The 13,320-nt window shown below is 40.3% G+C and overlaps 1 protein-coding gene across 1 annotated transcript; it reads left to right on the forward strand.

Moving 5' to 3' along the window:
- The first annotated feature begins 2,278 nt into the window (after positions 1 to 2,278).
- On the forward strand, positions 2,279 to 10,926 carry ESM1 (endothelial cell specific molecule 1). Its single transcript, XM_056513533.1, has 3 exons — positions 2,279 to 2,831; positions 6,704 to 6,859; positions 8,940 to 10,926. Exons 1-3 carry the CDS (start codon positions 2,507 to 2,509, stop codon positions 9,038 to 9,040), a joined length of 582 nt encoding a protein of 193 aa, XP_056369508.1. The 5' UTR covers positions 2,279 to 2,506; the 3' UTR covers positions 9,041 to 10,926.
- Positions 10,927 to 13,320: the final 2,394 nt, after the last annotated feature.

The following is a 13,320-nucleotide window of genomic DNA, read 5'->3' on the forward strand; positions in this document are numbered from 1 at the left end:
ATCATCTCTCAGGACATTTTTCCTGTGAGAAACCCACACGTGAAATGTAGTCCTTTCATATCTCGTTTGGTGTATTAGATAAGGAGCATTTCCTATTAGTATTTACAGAGTAGGATTTTACCAGCTGATAGTTACTACCAGGCATAAATGTCTATGTGTGGATGGGTCTGCACACTACATGTCATCTGTTGTCTCCTCTGAGTGAGCAAGCAGGTATGTGCTTGAAGTGCAGGTGTGAATTAACTTAAGGGTGAGCCTTCCTGGTCCTAAAGGCTGCAGACCCGTGAAGTCTCGTGTACCAAGTGTGCAAAACTCTTTTTTTGGCTCTTTCACCCTTAGGAGCAGGTCTGGCCCGCGTTTTGAGAGGGTTACTGGCCTTAGCTGTTCTCTGATTGAACTTAGCATCTCTCTCCCAATGAGGGACTGCCTAGTGGGATTTACACTGGCTCCTCAGCCCCACAGGTTACAGCCTGACCTGTTAATATAAACCAATGTCAATTTTAGTTGATGCTAAGCCAGCAGACATGGGCAGTGGTTTATATTATTCTGCTGACCTGAGAACTATGGAAGAAATTGTTTTTTTTTTTTTTTTTTTTTTTTTAACAGATTTTTGCAATATTTTAGTTGTGATGGGGTCAGTGGTAGGACATCAATTTCTAATTGATCTCCTCATTACAACCTTAAATTTGTGTTCCTCCTCTGGTTTTAGCTACAATTTTCATTTTCATCTTGGAAGTACTCCTTTCACTTCTTAGAGAATAGATATTTTGTATTTTGAAGATAAAGCTGTCTACTACTAATTGAGCTAATTGCTCTCAGCTCACGCTTACCAGTACCGTACTTCCTTGGTTTATGAGACCTCAATTAACTCTTTAATTTTTTTACTTTTTTTTTTTAATATTGGCTTTTGACAAGTGTTAAACATACTAGGCCAGTCTCCCCTCCCCTCCCCTCCCCTCCCCTCCCCTCCCCTCCCCTCCCCTCCCCTCCCCTCCCCTCCCCTCCCCTCCCCTCCCCTCCCCTCCCCTCCCCTCCCCTCCCCTCCCCTCCCCTCCCCTCCCCTCCCCTCCCCTCCCCTCCCCTCGGTTTATGAGTACCTTACCCAAATGCAACATACATTATACCCCATCTTCACAAGACAGAGGAATTAAGCATTTTGGTTTTGGGTTTATCAATTCACATTCGGATTAATGAAGAAAAAGCTTTCTTGCTCTCCTGTATTTCTAGTCTAGTCCTTTGTTTTATTTGGCAGCCTACTGGCAGTGTCTTTAGCCCACTTGAGACAGGATTCCCAAGTGACAAGCTGGTCAGTTTGCTTTGGTTCCCACTAACTTCACTGGCAACAACTTTTGGTATTCAAAGGTTTATTTATGGCTAGCTTTATTCCTTTTTTCCTTTCCTGTAGATTTTTTTCAGTGCAGAAATTTTCATCTCTCCAGTGGCTCATCAGTTTCACTGGACTCCACTTGTTTGCTGTTTCTTGTCAAAGCTCTGGCAGGATAAATAAAGTCTAAGAGGGGAGACAGAGGAAACAGATTTGTTTTCTGTTTATTTACATTGGTTTCATTGAAAAGCAACATCAGAGCATCCCACAGAGTTTGTCAGAACAGAAGTGGTGTAAAAGGAGGAGAATCAGCCCCCTGGATCTGTGTTAACGCTGTGCAGACAGTGCTGATGATGGATGGGGATTTCCCCTTTGGTAGTGAAGCTGGGGCAGCTCATTGCTCATTCTCCTGAATTTCCTGTGGAAGATCCCACAAAACGATGGGTTTTGTCTGACCAGTTTTTAGTTCCAGCAGTAAACTTTGAGTGGAATGTTTAAGTCATCTTCACTTAAATACTGATTTAAAAAGTACTGTTTCAATGCAGGCAGCAAAATCTACTGAAAAATCTAAGCTTGGCTATTAAATGACATGATCTCATTTAATTCTCCAAAATAACCGTCCACATCCCCTAAAAGATCCCCCTTATTCTATTAAAGATCATTCTTTCAGCAGTAAGATGATTCAGTGTGATTTTCTTCTGGCCTTACAAGCTGTGATAGCAAGGTCTCTTGTCAGCAGTGTGCCCAGCGTCAGAGCAATCCCTGTCCTGCAGGAAGGTATGCAACCTCCTCGGGGTTGATTGTTTTTTTACTTTTTTTTTTTTTAACTCTTGGCAGACGTCCTTGAGCATTTGAAACGGATGTGAGAGAGTTTTTAGTCCTCATGCAAAACAACCAACTAAACATAACAGATTACATCAGCTCAGGCTTTTCAATTCCTGGATGGCAGCAGAGTGCTAATCCAACCTTCATCCTGGATTTCATAAACTGAAACAAGGGAGGCTGGCAGGAGCAGCGCTGCCGGATTGAGGAAGCTGACGACGGTGCAACATGTGGGCAACACACTTTATAAAGCTCATAAACTTGTAGGCTGATGTGTGCAGCTACCACTCTGGATTCTGTACCGCTGCTTCCCTCGGCAAGAGGCACCAGCAGGCTGAGCGCTGAGACCTGCTCTCTGGGATGGAGCATCTACGCCTGCAAGGCATGAAAGGCTTCCTGTTCCTCACGCTCCTCCTGATGCCCGTGCAGGCTGGAGCTGCCTGGAGCGCGAAATACGCAGTGGATTGCCCCGAGCCCTGCGACAGCAACGCGTGCAAGGGCGCGGCGCGCTGCAAGCGCACGGTGCTGGATGACTGCGGCTGCTGCAGGGTGTGCGCAGCTGCGCTGGGGGAGACTTGCTACCGCACCGTCTCGGGGATGGATGGTGTCAAGTGCGGTCCTGGGCTGAAGTGCCAGTTTTACACTGAGGAGGATGACTTTGGTGATGAATTTGGTATCTGCAAAGGTAATGATATACACTTTGTACGCACCCACCGTGGCAGTTTGATAGCAGCGTACATGCACAGTTTGCCTCTTGCTTGAAAGGTCTAAAATGGGTTTTCCAACTCATCCCTTAGCCAAGTAAAAAGGGGAAAATGCCTGCTGTCATTAGAAGGCATTACATGTAGTGGGGCAGGTTTGTTAATATGAGGACATTGTTTACACCTGGGGACATGTGTGAGGAAATACAGACAGGGTGTGCTTGAAGATGAGATTTTTGACTAGGGCACTAGTCCTGTTCTTTCTGTTGATTTGGTGGGTGGCCTTTTATGTATTCCAAAGGCTTTAATCGTGCAAGTCCAACCTTGCCACAGGGTCCCTGTCACAGCTGCACACCCCTGGGGGTGATGCTCCCTCTGCACGGCTGGCTGCCTGCCCAGGGAGCAGGTGGTCACCCTGGGGTCTGGGGGATGGAGAAAGCACTGCCTGAGTGCTTGGAGACTTCGTCCTGCCTTTGAGGAGCTCACTCATCCTAGGGATGTGGTCTGGGGAGGCAAACAGAAACCCTCCTGCCTGAAAAAGGGCAGTAAGAGAACACAAGCTGACTGGGAGATGAGCAGCCAGGCACTACTTTCAGTTTATTCCAGGTATGCTGCATGTGATTTCTTTAGTCAGAGGCTATAATCACATTTTTCATTTAGGAGCTATTCTTCCTCCTTTTAGACAGGGGAATCTTTAAAAGATGAAAAGGTATTATACTTGTAAAAAGTAGGGTGAATTTTTAAAAAAATAAACTATTTTTTGAAAAGGAGTTTACAAAGCTTGAATGCAGTGGGTTTTGCTGTGTTTGTGTACCACTTCAGTAAGTAGATATAGATAAGCCTTAGAATAACTTCCTTAAGAGTGGGAATATCTTGGCAGTTAAATATCAGGAGTATTAATAGACTCAGATAAAGTAATGACTTAGGACCTGATGCTGCAAAAATCACTTAGGCTGGTTCACATACAGCACACACTTATTTATCTTATATAGAATAAACTCATGTGAATGGTTGAGTGTGAAACCCCAAACAGGTTTGGGTTGCAAAAGAGTAGAATCTAAACAAAAATTATGTCTTTGGTGCACTCACCAGGAAAATATTTTACTGAGATAATTGACTGATCTTCAGTTTATTAAAAATTACCACAGTGCAAGATACTACCTATAATTTCATTAACAATTCTTTTGAATTAGCGTATACTTTTCACTTTCCTCATAGGAGTTTCTTTGCATCCTTTGATTGGGAAAAAAGAAATATTATAGGACTTGAGATCTGAGTCCCCGTAGCTGAACCTTGGAAGTTCTGCAGAAAATGTGAAGTAAAGTGTTTGGGTTCTTTTCCCAGTCAGCCAGTGGAAGAACTCATTGATTTCAATATATCCATATTTGGACTTAGAATTATAAATTGGCGTTTAAAGATCCTATTCCCCATATATTTATTTCCAATAAATACTATGGATGTAATTTTGAATTATTTTTCTTTCTTCATCTCAGCTCTTAGCACAATCTTTCTCTGGGGCCAGATATTGTTATTTTAGATATCCATTTGCAGCTATGATACCAGGTCACTCACTCATTTTAATAACTTCCATGTTTGTTATAACTGACAGATGCAGGATGGCTAAATTCTCTCTGGCTTCCTGTTACCAATTTACTTTGAAGTTCTGAAAAAATGATCTGAACTCTCTGTTCTTCAATTTCTTATTTCTAAAATGGGCAGTATGTATTCCAGAACAATTTTTTTGTGTACTTTCATAGATAGTTTTATAGATACTTTTATAGATAGAAGAGTACATCATACTATTATAAATAGCTATGTCATTATGGCCAGAAGCAAAATACTTTTTTGGTGCCCTGGCTTCCATTATACCACTGGGAACTATCTGCATTTTACCCAGGAACAGGATGCTGTTGAACAAAAACCTTCTAAAAGAAAAGTTTACTCAGATCTCAGTTTCAAGAAACATGAGGGGCCACGTCTGTGTGGATTATTCCACACGAAGCCAAGTGCTTTGAGCTCAGATTGTTTCTGTGGTGTTGTGCACAGCTTTGCCTCCCACCTCTCCAGGCTGAGCACCTCCAGCAGGCAGATTGATGCTCCATATAGTGTGTGCCCTTTGCTTGTCTCCCAGGGAGGGTGTGCACACAAGAACAGTTTTACTTGGGTGGGTTTTTGTTTTTGTTTAATGTGAAAAAGCAGCGGATCAAAGAGTGTCCTTGGAGAGTGTGCTCTCCAAGAAGATATGCTAGCATACCTTCTGGATATGCACTTTTCATTTATAAGAGCATATCCACTTGATACACAGAGAATTGTAAAATGTTTGCTACAGTATAGTGCATTATCTTGATATTCATATTGCCTAGGCTGTATGGCAAAGCTAAAAGTTTGCATTCATTCAAGAGAAGATTGGACAAATTGAAAAGGATAGTTTTATTGTGGGGTGTTTTATGACAGAAACTATGCCGGGATCTGGAGGTCCTATACCTGAAAAGGAGAGACAAAATGAAGAGAGAGGTGTCATTTGTGCTTACTGTGGTCACCTTTCTTAAGTGTTTTGTGGAAGCCTGGGCTAGATGGTTCCTTGGTGCAGCCATGAATAGTCATTCATCTGCCCTTAGGAGCTGAATCAGAAACTCTCCAGACCTTGCCATCTAAGGTGACTATGTGCCTTGGATTGGCAAAGACAGTCTGAACAAAAAGGCCTCTCTCCTGGGATGTCTCAAACTTCTGTGAGTGATCAGGTGTCCGTGGGTTTGGAAAGAACATGTTAGACATGGCTTTTCCCTGTCTCCATCTCCTTAGCAATGGTTTGGGAAGGTATCCTGTTCAACAGCAAGGCAGAGGAAGACAAAGGCTGTAATCTCTAGTTTAAACCCTCTGGGAAGTTATATGACCCAGCATGTGATACGTGTCAGCTAAGGGACAGGGCAAATCTCCTGTACCTGACTTAGTTTTCTTCAGAAAACCTTTGTTTCCACCCCAGCAGCTGCTTTGTAGTGCTCCTCCACAAGCTTGCTCAGGGATGTGAGGTTTGATTTGGGGCATTATGTGACCAGATGCAGCACAACTAGGTATTTGTCATAGTGCCAGAGATGCCTTCAGGGATACTCACCCTTTATGTTGGAGATGCAGGTGGGCTGTCAGCCATGGGAAGGCAGAACTTTGCTGGTGAGAAGGTGCTGGGTGGGAGGTTATCCCCAGGATTCAGGAGCACCTCCAGGTGGAGGGCGAGTTTGCTGGATAGCTCCTCAGGGTCAGGCTGCATCTTCCACCCAGGCTGCTGACCCTGGCCACAGCAGCTCTGCACCAGGTTGCAGCTCTAAATCCCAAAGCTGATAATATCATAGAGAACCACACAGTGAATTCAGGGAATTTCTGGAGTCGTCTTCCTCTCTAAATTCAATGCTAGTCCTTAAACTAAAGCTTCTATAACTGTATACTTGCACAGTCATGTTGTCTTTAACTAAGGGAATTTAATGTAAGAATGGATTTAAATCTAAGAGTGTTTCAGAGAAGGATTACCAGTAGCACATTGCAAATAAGTTACAGGAAATGAAATTATGCATGCAAAGTGTGTCAAGGTTTGTTAATACTGGAAAATACTTGTAAAAATGCGTCAAGGTTTGCTAATACAGGAAAATACTTCTAAAAGTTGTGTCAAGGTTTGTTAATACTGGAAAATACTTGTAAAAATACTTGTAAAAAAACAGTCAACAGGCTGAAATCCTGTAGCTAATGTCTAGCTGATCTCCACTCAAAGATTTTCCACTTTCAAGCAGACCAGCTATTAAGAGAGTAGCTGACTTGGATGGCTGAGAACTGCTTTGCTACACTTTTTTTTTTTTTTTTTTTTCAGAGTGTCCCTATGGTAGCTACGGAATGGAATGCAGGAAAACCTGCAACTGTCCCTCTGGCATCTGTGACAGAGTAACAGGGAAGTGTTTAAAGTTCCCGTTTTTTCAACTGTCTGCTTCCAAGCCTCCAAATCGACGAAAAATACCTTCACACACAGGTAAGTCTGTTGGATAGTTGATTTTAGCAGAAAACACCTTGCACATGATCTACTACCACTTTGTGTGGGTGGTGGGCACTGTGGTGGAGCTGTGCAAACCTTTTACAACACAAGATAAGTTTATTTTTCTTATTGGCAGCTTCCTTAACGTGTGGCAAGGAATTAGGTGAGCTGTGATGCATTGTAGAAACACTATGAAATACTTTGCACATGTTGCATGTGCTAGCAGTACTTCACCTGATGCAGGGTTTGCATCAGTCAGTTCAGGATTTTACTACATTGCATCTACTGCCGTTAGCTTATACATAGTATAAACAACATTTTTTCCCACGAGGATAGAGTTTTATATGTTTTCAGTTGTCAGTGAATGGTTTTATCAAATGTTTTGTTGTAGTCATTTGCCACAGTATCTCTGGAATAAGTTATTTTCTTTACACTTATATCTGAAGCTTGTAATAGATCTGTCTAGAATTAAAATTAAAAAAAAAAAAAAAAAAAAAAAAAGGGAGTGTGACAAGCTGGAGTGTTTTTGATGCACCAAGGAAAGATCATAGAAGTTTTTAGAGGTGCAATTAAAAATCTTCCACTTTTTTTCCTCACCTGATGATACTGAGGCATGTTTGAACCAAAAGAAATAAAAATGTGTAGAAGTCAAAAGAGAAAAAAAAACCACTGAGAGATTTGATTGTAGGACTACTGGGATCTTTTGTAGGGTTTCACCTAAAGGTCTTTGGATTTAATTTTTTCTCCAACTGCAGTTCGTGTGCAATTTAAAATTTTCTTCTGTTATATTAGGCTGTGTGGAGTTTTCTGTCTTAATACAAGATTTTTCTTTCTCCCTTTCTTTTCTTAGTGAAAGTTAGGTTGAAGCAAACTTCTGCAGCATATGCTTATATCACATTTAAAATAATCTCAAAAAAAAAACCTCTTACAAGATCAATCAGCCCTGATGCTTTTGTATTTTTCTACATGACTGTGCTCTTTTGCCTTTCCTTGTTCTGTTTATTGCTGAGGGTGCCAAAATATTGAGGGTGCTTACTTTATTCTGTATCTAGCCTATATTCCAAACCTTCCCAGACAGCCTATTAGCATCAATTCCCCTTTCCCTTTTCTCTTCCCCACTTGCCTTTGGTCCCAAACTTTCTGCTGCCTCAACATTTAACTGCTTGACTTATCCCAGCCAGGAGGAGATATTCACTGCATGGAAACAAATGCAAAAGTTTCCCAGTGGCTTCTGTCCTCAGAGGTCTGTCACTCTTAGCAGACCAGGGACACTACGAGTAGTACTCCATGAGGTGGTCACACAGGGTTTCATTCAAAAGTGATCTTCAGAAATAGCTATAGCTTTTAAGTGATCTTCAGTGAATTAAAACAGCTGTAAATGCGTCTGTGATTTAAACAGACAAGTATCTGACACATGTGTTTTATAAAGACCACTATATCTACATATACCCTAGCAAACTTAGAGGTGTTTAAGTTAAAAAACTTAAAGGTGTTTAACAGCCTGGTCCTGTACGCTGCAGTTCAGCTCCTTTCACAGTCAAACAGCAGGGCTGAGGACAGCAGGCTTTGTCCCAGGCCAGCCAGCTGTCCCAAACAACCTCAGCCACAGCTCAGGAATCAGCCTCAGCCAGGGACTGTCTCCAGTTGACAAACTGAATATCTTTTACCTATTTTTGGAGAGTAAGAGAGCTTAGTGGCACGCACCAGGCTATTCCATGCCAGCTGGCCTCAGTCAGGGAAGAGCTGCAGGGGAGTTTAATTTACTGCTGTAGTTACTGAGGATGTGTTGCTTGGTCCCGTGTCACAATGGAGTAAGTGTTACAGTCAGAACTGGAAACTGAAATCAAATCAGCCTTATGCTTATACCATCAGAAAACAGATATGACTTATGCCTTAATTTGGTAGAAATTTCACAACTAGTTAATTGGAGATAATTTTCTGAGTTTTCTACAAACATGTTGAAGATTTTCCAAACATGTTAAGGATTTTCCAAAGTATTTCTAAAACAATGACAATATTTTAAAGCTCTCACATGATATCCACCTTTATTTTTGTGTTGGTTTTTTTTTTTTTTCAGACAATGACATGGCATCAGGGGATGGAAATTCTGTAAAAGAGGAATTTGTTAAAGAGAAAGTTATTCGCTCTCCAGTAATGAAATGGCTAAATCCTCGCTGATATTTACTTACACTTGTAAGACTTTCAAGTGAATGCATTTCTCACAGATTAATGAATATGCAACAACACACTTTAAGAACAAAGTAGATCTATAATGTATGAATATGTAATGTCTGAAGCTCAAATGTGACCTGTTTTTAATGAGAAAAATGTTTACTTAAAAATAGACTGTACAGTGTATATGACTTTTGATATTTGTTTTGATAATTATTTGAACAGAGAAATGTATTGTGGATTTTTGAATGTATAGTTACACTGAAAACCCAACATGATAATTTAAATAATGGCAGAGGCTGACTCTTGCCAGCCTGAGGCTGGGAAAGCTCTCACTGAATGAGGAGGACGGTTTGGGTGAGTGATACTATTGATGTGGAACCATCATGAAAGAAACACACATAAACAGCACCTCAGATGGAAGGAACAGCCCTGTTCAATAACAATAATAACAACAAAAGCACAACAGTGTAAATTAAATAAACCAACATTAGTTCTTAACAATTTTCTAGTTTTTGGAAGCTTGGTGACAATTCCTCAGAGATAAATATGCCTTTCTTCAAAGAGAAAACACCCAGCACTTCAGTTTATACATTGTGAATAACTTAGGCAAGACACTGCAGACATACATTGTATTTAGTTGAATTTCTAAAGTTAAATTTTGTACAGAGAAACAGCAGATTGGTAAATTCTACCAATTTGTAGAAGGGGATCTGAAACAAAAGAAGCTGCTTATCATAATTTAAATATATATGTTTCTATAAACCAGCTAGTTGGTGTAATTAAGGCAATATATGCATTTCTTTGGAAAGAGTGGTGAGAGGCCAGCAAAGAAACCTTCATGCTTTCCATCTTCACTGCTGGCTATGGCCCAGATGTGACTCACAAAGAGTTTATTTGATCCAGAGAAGACTTGGACCCTCAGCAACTGACAGTGCAGCTACAGACTACAGTATTTTGGTACCCAGTCCTTTGTTTCTCAATTGCATGAGCAAGAGTTGCCATTTCAGCCAGGAGAAAAACTTACATGCATTAGAGTGTTGCAGGAATAGACAGCCTTTCATTCAGTCTAAGCTGGATGATATAAGTGTAAGTCAAAAATTACCACTGAGAAGGGCTTGTTAATATGTCTGAAAACAACCAGATCCACAGATAATGAAAATTGATTCTGCAATGTCAGAGTGAACCTGAATGCCACGAGTTTAGAAACAGCCTTGTAACACAGAGCACTCTCATTGGAAGTGTGGATTTTAGCATTTCCTTTGAAATCAACCTGAGCTTTGACAACGACTGCAGTGAAAGAAGGAACACACAGTACAGTAGCCAGAGATAGTTTGGGATCTGAAAACATACATTTAAAACTATGAACAGCATAAACTTTAATGTCCTTAAAGAGATCCAAAGTCAACATCTGTGAAAGCAGGTCACCTGAGAAAGCAAGAAAGAACCATGCTGATCTGCAACAAGAGGATGATGACAGTAGACATCCAAATGTCAGGATGAACAGACAGATTCTCTTGCCATAATTGGAGACATACAAACATAAATCTCAAACTAGCATAATACCACATTTTAACTGTATTGAATGTTAGGGTCTTGGAGGGAATAATGTTATTTTGGGCTGTTTGCTAGCAAGTGAATTGATTCTAATCTACTGATATCAAAAGTAATTTTTTTCTTGATTTCAGTGAGAGCAGGATCAAACTGGTCTTTCAGCAGTCTGATGAGAAATATTTAAAGAATGTAGTAAATATTGCATACATTATTAATATTTTGCAACAGTGTCATAAATGACATTACAAGTTCTTGAATGTAAATTTAATGAGTCAGTTGTTTTTAAAAAGTGTAATATTATTATTGTTCAATAAAAAGAGACAACTAAAGGCATCACTATCTATTGTGTCTATTAATGACAGAGCAAGCCTGCTGGTGATGGTACAGTCATGGTGCATGCAGATTAGGAATGCTTTTGCTCTCAAATCCACAGAAACAGTTTCACAACATCTGCATCTATTTCAGCAACTTGCTGGGACTGTTCACGATTGCAGAAAATGCGCGGTGTCCCACGTACCGTAAGATTTGTTCCACACCATTCCAACCACCTTCAGCTTCACAACAAGGTGGCTGGATCCCAGCTGCCTACTTGGAACAGGCTCATCCCACTACAGAAAGGACTTGGAAGTTGTCTTTTCTTGTTAGTCTGGTCATCACCATGCCAGGGACTACTTAGCTGTGGAGCAGAGCCAGCAGCTCCTTGATATTCTTCATTTATCATAGAGTAGTGACCTGTGAATCCACAACAAATCCACAACAAAGTCAGGAGAAAGGAGGAGATGGAGAGGCATACCTTGAAAACATTTTTGGATTATTTTTACCCTTTTTCATCAAATTTATAAAATGCTTTTGCATCTTTTCAGCTGCTTCAGTGACAGTTTGTTGCACACACAACAGTGTTCAGGATGAAATTACAATATTCATCCTTTTATCCTTTATAATGCAAATGGTCATAGAGCCATGGAATAGTAGAATTTTTAGGTTGGAAAAGACCTTTAAGGTTGTCTGAATCCAACTGTTAAGCTGAAAAATCCACTACTACTTCTGAAGTAAAAGCCATGAGATGGTTCATCACAGAATGTGGTCATGTCATCTGGAATTTAATTTGTTTTTATATATTACTTACAGTATTAGTATGTTGGGCAAATAGGCCTCATCTCAGAAAGGTAGCTGTTATTTTCTCAGCTACTGAACTGTAAGCTATGTAATATATGCAATGACTCTCATTTTTTATCTAATGTGGGATGACACTGATAAAAACTGTGCTTTTATGCAGTTTGTATTACAGTCTGTATTATAGGGTGTTGCAGACACCACTACAGTTCAAACAATATATAATCAAATGTTTTAGAGCAGTATCTAAAATACACAGAATAGAGAAACCTGGAATATATTCAGATATATTTCACCCACAATTCACATAATAAGTAAGAAATATATTTTCAGTATAGATAACTTTTCATGAAAAACAGTCTTATCAGCATCAACTGTGAGAAACATCTTTAGTGTACCCAAATGTATGATTTAATTATATAAAACATTCACACTTGTATTGTGAGATTTATCACTGCCTAATCACTATAGTGTGATTAACAATATGAATTTGCCACTCTGACCCACTGGGACACAGATACTGGAGCAAACACATCTAAGTATATTTTTTAAATATAAAATATATTTATTATTACCTCTGCACATGCTTGCTATCTATCTAAATGGACTTTCAGGTTACAGCAGCACTTTGAAAATATTTCCTGACACCTGCAAAATTGGTAAATATTTCCTGCTCTTGTTGTGTCTGTCAAAAATAGGAATTTCACAAATTGAACTGATAACTTCACAGACATCATTATCCTCACTTTGACCCATCTTAATGTGGTTTTCACTAGTGTTCGTGAGTGTCCAAGGAAACCGGGGCTAACAAACTGGTGTGCTCAGGCTTTTTTTCTCTTCCAAAAGTGGCACCATTTATTTTCTGGGTGGCCAGAGACCAGGCACAACTCAATTACTTGGCTTAATTATTTCAGCATGGGTGAGTTTAGCAATCAAATAGGTGTCAAAACACCAAGACATCCTCATGCTGAAGTATTCCTTGCCCTCTCTTTTGCAGCAGCTGCCAGTACAGTGCTGAGTTCCTCAGCCATGGTTGGGTGTTTGTTGGCACCCTTGCCTGGGCAGCCTGGCTTTCCTGCAGGTGCCAGCAGGGATCCAGCCACAGTCCTGGCAGCTCCATGTCCCCTGAGCTGCCTTCCTGGTCCTGCTAAATGCTCTGTGTAAACAAACAAACGTGTTTGGAGGAAGAAAAAAGACAGAGATTTCCTTAACTTTATTAGTACATGGTGCTCCTAATCCTCCCTGATCCCCTCCCATTCACTGTGCTTCCCACGTAGTTGCACCTCAGGTTCATGTGCTTGCTCCCTTCCTACTTTTGAAAGCTATTAAGTAAAAGTTTAACTGAAATTAAGGGCAGCAGTTGATCATACATGAGCTTAGCTTCGCTACTCTAAGGAGACACAGAATAATTTTTGAAAAAATGACATAATTGATGCAGTTTTTCTGCACTGAAGACACTGAGCCTAACTAAAGTGTTTTTTTTGATAAACTGGAACCACTGAAATCCTATGAATGCTACTCGAAAATATCTTTCTTCCTCACAGGAGAAACATCTATTTTTGAAGAACAAATAATGGTTTGGAATGCCATTGAAATCCAAACACACTATTAGTATGTTC

Source organism: Oenanthe melanoleuca, chromosome Z (assembly GCF_029582105.1).
Source record: "Oenanthe melanoleuca isolate GR-GAL-2019-014 chromosome Z, OMel1.0, whole genome shotgun sequence".
Taxonomy (NCBI): Eukaryota; Metazoa; Chordata; class Aves; order Passeriformes; family Muscicapidae; genus Oenanthe; species Oenanthe melanoleuca.

Bases quoted from the DNA above. Each gene is read 5' to 3' on its own strand.
- ESM1 (XM_056513533.1), top strand. From the start codon at position 2,507: ATGGAGCATCTACGCCTGCAAGGCATGAAAGGCTTCCTGTTCCTCACG. The intron at 2,832-6,703 runs GTAATGATATAC...TTTTTTTTTCAG, and splicing joins TGAATTTGGTATCTGCAAAG to AGTGTCCCTATGGTAGCTAC. The intron at 6,860-8,939 runs GTAAGTCTGTTG...TTTTTTTTTCAG, and splicing joins AAAAATACCTTCACACACAG to ACAATGACATGGCATCAGGG.